This window comes from Neophocaena asiaeorientalis, unplaced genomic scaffold, assembly GCF_003031525.2.
Source record: "Neophocaena asiaeorientalis asiaeorientalis breed wild unplaced genomic scaffold, Neophocaena_asiaeorientalis_V1.1 scaffold91, whole genome shotgun sequence".
Taxonomy (NCBI): domain Eukaryota; kingdom Metazoa; phylum Chordata; class Mammalia; order Artiodactyla; family Phocoenidae; genus Neophocaena; species Neophocaena asiaeorientalis.
The window spans coordinates 2156266-2161084 of record NW_020173198.1 but is presented as its reverse complement, the minus strand read 5'-3'; the positions used below and the strand labels follow the sequence as shown (position 1 = coordinate 2161084).

Here is a 4819-nt window from a genome sequence, read left to right as displayed (position 1 = left end):
AACGTGGGGACAGATGGGACGTTGGGGTGGGGAAAAGGGAGAGATCAGACAGGGACATCAGACATCAAGGGAGGAGGGAGGGGGATCAGACCGAGCACCCCTAAGAAGGGCAGGCCCAAGGCAAGGCTGTGATGAAGGGCAGAGACAAGGCCAGGGAGGATGGATCCAGGAGACAGACAAACGATGGAACAGACGGTCCGATGGAATGGGAATGCGCCAACCCAGCTCTCCACTTCCTCCCGGCTCCAGCACGGAGCCCCCTGCCTTCCTACATCCCCGTGTACTCCTTTCCCCAAGAAACCCAGCACACAGGAAATTTCTCTACCCCTCTCTCCCTGACAAAGCCTCTCCGCCTCAAGCCCCCCGCCCCGTCTTTCTGGCACACACACCTCCTCACTTCTTGGGTGCACGGGCACCTCCTCCCCTGCAGACCTGCTCTGCTCACCCTGCTGTCGCTGGGAGGACACGACATAGCTGACAAGGACAACGTCACTGGAGCCTCCGGACTCCAGAGGGATGGGGTGCATCCGGAAATGCTCGAGCATATCAAAAATGGACTGGAACCACAGGTGCTGAACCCGGCACTGACCTTCCTCATTCAGCGAGAGACGCAGGTGCTGAGGGCAGGATGAGTGGGGTAAAGCAGGAGCCCGAACCCCACCAGTCACAGAACCCTTCTCCCCTGATGGCAGCGCTCCCCACTCTACCCGCAGGCCCACTGCCTACAGCGGAGCCTTCTCCTCACTCACCTTGGCCTTGCCCTGGAAGTTGAAAGTGAGGACATATTCACCCCGTCTCGTTTCACTCTGACGTACCAGGAAAACGCCATGGGAGCCAGTACCTCCAGCCAGCACTAACTGAGCGGCCTTGAGTCGAGAGAGCATCCCGTGGAACCAAGGATACCCTGAGAGGGGCTGATCCCCCTCACCTCCCTCTGGCTCTCCCTGGAACAGTAACGACCCTTCAGGAAAGAGAGAGGGAAGGAAACTGAGGTGTCAGAGAAGCCTCCCTCATCCTGGGAAATGAAAAGCCTTGCTTTCCCCTCATATATCACTCCCTGTCTGTTCCCCCACCAGCCCCCCAGGTCAGATCCCTCAGGATCCCAAGACAAGAGTTTCAGGCAGGTGGTCAACCAGGCTTGGAGGCAGACACACACTCACACCTCTGGTACCTGTGGCTGTTTCCGGAGTGTCCAGGGGTGGGTAGGGGGCCGAGAGGGGATGAACTGTCCCTGCCGTGGGTCCCTCTTCAATGGGGATACGGGGGGGCAACTCTGGGGGAAGCAGTTCCATTGAGTCAAAATGGGAGGCGGCAATGGAGGCGGAACTGGGGGAGATGGACGCCGAGGGGCGGTCTGAGAGGCCCCCATATGCCCCTGGAAAAAAAAAAAAAAAGAGGAGGGCAAAATTGAGAGCTCGAGAAGCTACTCTTTGGGAGGATTGGTCTGCTTGGGCCCACTTCCCCACCAGCCAGGTTACCCTGGGTACACTGGTGGTCAGCTGGCTGAAATGCTGAATCTTTCTTCAGGCACTGAGCCCTGATTGTTATCAATGACTCCTAACTTATGCTTCACGCATTGCTGAAGGACTGCAGTTATTCCAACAAGGTCCTAGAATCCTAATGTGCCTACATCTCTTCTGAATCAACAGTTGAAATTACAGCTATAGTTGCAGAGGTGGGGATGGGGGTGGGTAGAATCCCTCAAATATTTTCACGTTAAAAAGGGGTCCTTTTTTTGCCTGCAGGACAAACCCTCCAACTCTGAGAGGCATCAAAGATTCTCCTGTGAATCCTCCCAACCTAACCAACCTGATCTTCAGATTAACTTGTATTCTTGTGTCCTCCGCTTTAACCCAATTATCCCGTCTAATTTTTCCAGCTCTCCGGGGCTCTCCCCATCTCAGGTCTCTGCTCTCCTAGCTTCTCCAAGCCATGTTCTTTTCTCGCCTCGCCTGTGTAGAATTCTCCATCTATCCCACCTCCCATGATTCTCTTCCTTCTCTGAGCTCCCGAGGCTTCCTGCTGGTGCTGCTCAAAGGACACTAAGCACAGGGTCTCCATTTGGGAGTCCTGCTTTTTAGAGGGAGTGATGTCTTGCCAACTCCGCTAGACTGTGAGCCCACGGGGCAGCTCTGAGCTCCTCATCCTGCCCCAGAGCCTAACAGAGGGTCGAGGATGTACTGGGGCGCTCCTCAATGTCTGCTGAGCGGCAGGCGTGAGCCTACAGGCACGTCGTACATAATCAGTGCTCCAAGGATGGGAATATGCGGAGTGCAGGGTGCCATGGTTCAGGCAAAAAGCTGGCATAGCCGCTGTCTTTGTCAGTGACTCTCAGATGCCCTCAGAAATGCCATTTCTCCTCTCTGCTCTTAGCTGCCTGAGAAACGAGGAGATTGGAATGGACGACCTGTAAGGTCCGTTCTGGCTCTTAAGAGTCTTTAATTCATTTGTTTACTCATTGCATACAGCCTGTGTGCTAGGCACAGTGAAACTGAAGCTCGGAATGGAGGATCAGAAAAAAAGGGTGTAGTGGAGTCTAGAAAGGTGAGCTGGGGCCAGGTAGACACATCTTTGTGTGTTTATGTATGTGGGTAGCATACACGTGTGTTTAAAAGTAGGGAGTCAAAAGAAAATCTAGTACTGTCAACACGTGCACAGAGATGCAGAGTAGGAACGAAACAAAGATACGTACAAAGCGTTCTGGAAGCTCTGGAGAAGAGAACCATTACCTCTAGCCAGAGTGGTGGCCGGCACAAGGCTTACAGAAAAGGGGACAAGGCCGGGCATAGAAGGCTGGAGAGGAGCTGGCCTGGGGCTCGTGTGGGGCTGGTGATGGTGATGGTCCTAAACTGTAAACTGTGGTCAGGCACGTTCGGGGACAAAAGTCAGACATTTGGTCGTGGCAGCTGAGGAGCAGGCATGGGGTGCACAGCAGAGCCTGGAGAGAGGGCCTGGGCCTGATGGCCAGGGTTCTTGCGTGGCGGGTCCCGAGGTTCACAGCTCTCTAAGGCTCCACCCTTACCCTGCGAAAGGCGGTCGCTGCTCTCGCTGGGCCCCAGCAGCAGCCCCTGGCTGGGCAGACTCTCCGAGTGATTCAGGCAGGGCAGCTCCAGGCTGTCTGTGTTCTCCCTTGTCAGGAATGAGGTCCCAGGGGCCAGGGGGAGGGTCATGGGGCGGGGACTGGTAGCAGGGCAGGGTCTGCAGAGACAGGGAAAATGGTGCTGGGAGGAAAGTCACCAGGGGAGAGGCAAAAGGCTGCTCACCACCCTCACCCCCTGGTCCCCTCAGTGACAGAAGACGGGCTCCTCACCCTGGGCTCAGGCATTCTTGGATGTCAGACACCCAGGCCTTCACGTGTAGAGCATCAGCTGTCTCCAGGATATACTCCGAGGGGCCTTCCACCTATGGGGACAAGAGGAGGCCCACAGGCCACTTCCAGGTCTCGAGGCCTTAATTCACCCCCAACAGGAACAAGCACATCCTCCCTCTCACCCCTCGTCCCAGAAAAGCTGCCGCCCCAGGGACACACGGTCAAGGTACCTGGCATATGTGCCCCTCCTTGCATCAGTATCCCTTGCTTCAATGTGCTAAGAGTGCTCCAAGTGGACAGGGGAGCCCAGGGCTCCTACCTTAACCACAAACGTGTTCTCCCGGTCAGGCATCTCCAGGGCTGTGGTTGTCCGCACGTCGGTGATCGCAGAGCAGGGAATGCTAAGTCGAGGCCGAGACGCCTAAGTCGGGAGACAGAAGAAGATCCAGACTTTTGGTGTGCAGAGACCAGCTTTCCTTTCCCTCGAGATTCATCTTTCCCTCCACACCCCAAGCGAGTTAGACAAATAACACTACTTTCTCTGTCCTGCCCACACTAGGAACCCAGAGTCAGGAGCTAGCTTTAAAAATCCAACTAAGCAAAGCTAGGCATGTGGGCCACGTCCCCAGCGCTCAATCCCTCACTCCCAGTCACCCACCCTCCTCCTCTGGCCCTCACCTTGGGTGGTACAAAGAACTCCAGACGGCTTCCTCCTCCTCCTTCTCCTTCACTTCGAAGCAGCAAGCGACACTTCTGCCACTGAGGTTGCCCTCCTCCCCCTGAGGTAGGCCCCGCTGCCCCTCCTCCCCGGCCCACTCCAGCTGGGTCAGGGGCTGCCTCTTCAGCCCCCATGAAACTCAGCAGCTCTTCCCTCTGCACCACGCCTCCTCCATCCTTCAAGGTCCCCCCTCCCCGACTGAGTCTCAGCCTCTCAAAACGGTGAGTCCATCTGTCCCCAGGGGATGTTCCATCGCTAACCAGTCCCCTACCAATGGTCCCAGCCCCGCCAGAGGAGTTGGAATTGCTGTTTCCACCTAATACTGGGGGGCCCGATGAGGTCTCTAGGGGCCCCGCTGGGGAGGGAGGGTCACCAGTCCCCCGCCACTGCAGGATGCCGCGGACTGAACCACGGACGGAGCGACCCACTGAGCGGAGGGAGAAGCGTTTCTTTAGCTTCGGCTTCGAGGAGGTTGTAGAAGAGGAAGAGACTGAGGAAGGGAGGGGGCCGGCCAGGTCCTCAGATGATCGAGAAGGGCCCAGCACAGCCAGGGGCCCGCCCACCCTGCAGCTCTCAAGGGACAGGTCCTGTGGCGGGATCTCCACACCAGGACTCAGAGGAGCCAGGATGGGTGGCGAGAGGGAGCCGGAGGCCCGGGCCACCTCGGCTTCAAAGTGCTGCAGGAAGAGCTCAGCAAAACGGCGGGAGAAGGCAGCCTCGGCCCCAGGCCCTGCGTATTGGGGGTGGGAGGCCAGGTAGAGGCGAAAACGGCGGGCAAAATCCAGGGCAGC

General features: G+C 57.2%; 1 protein-coding gene across 1 annotated transcript in view; it reads right to left on the bottom strand.

Annotated features, from left to right (window-relative positions):
* The window catches only part of SH2B1 (SH2B adaptor protein 1), an 8077-nt gene that overhangs the window by 1060 nt on the left and 2198 nt on the right, over window positions 1–4819 (bottom strand). The window contains 7 exon segments of the mRNA XM_024744504.1: window positions 446–617; window positions 750–961; window positions 1172–1375; window positions 3023–3198; window positions 3311–3402; window positions 3630–3731; window positions 3989–4819. The exon segment at window positions 3989–4819 is cut by the window's right edge and continues 50 nt beyond it. Coding sequence (XP_024600272.1) covers window positions 446–617; window positions 750–961; window positions 1172–1375; window positions 3023–3198; window positions 3311–3402; window positions 3630–3731; window positions 3989–4819 — 1789 coding nt within the window.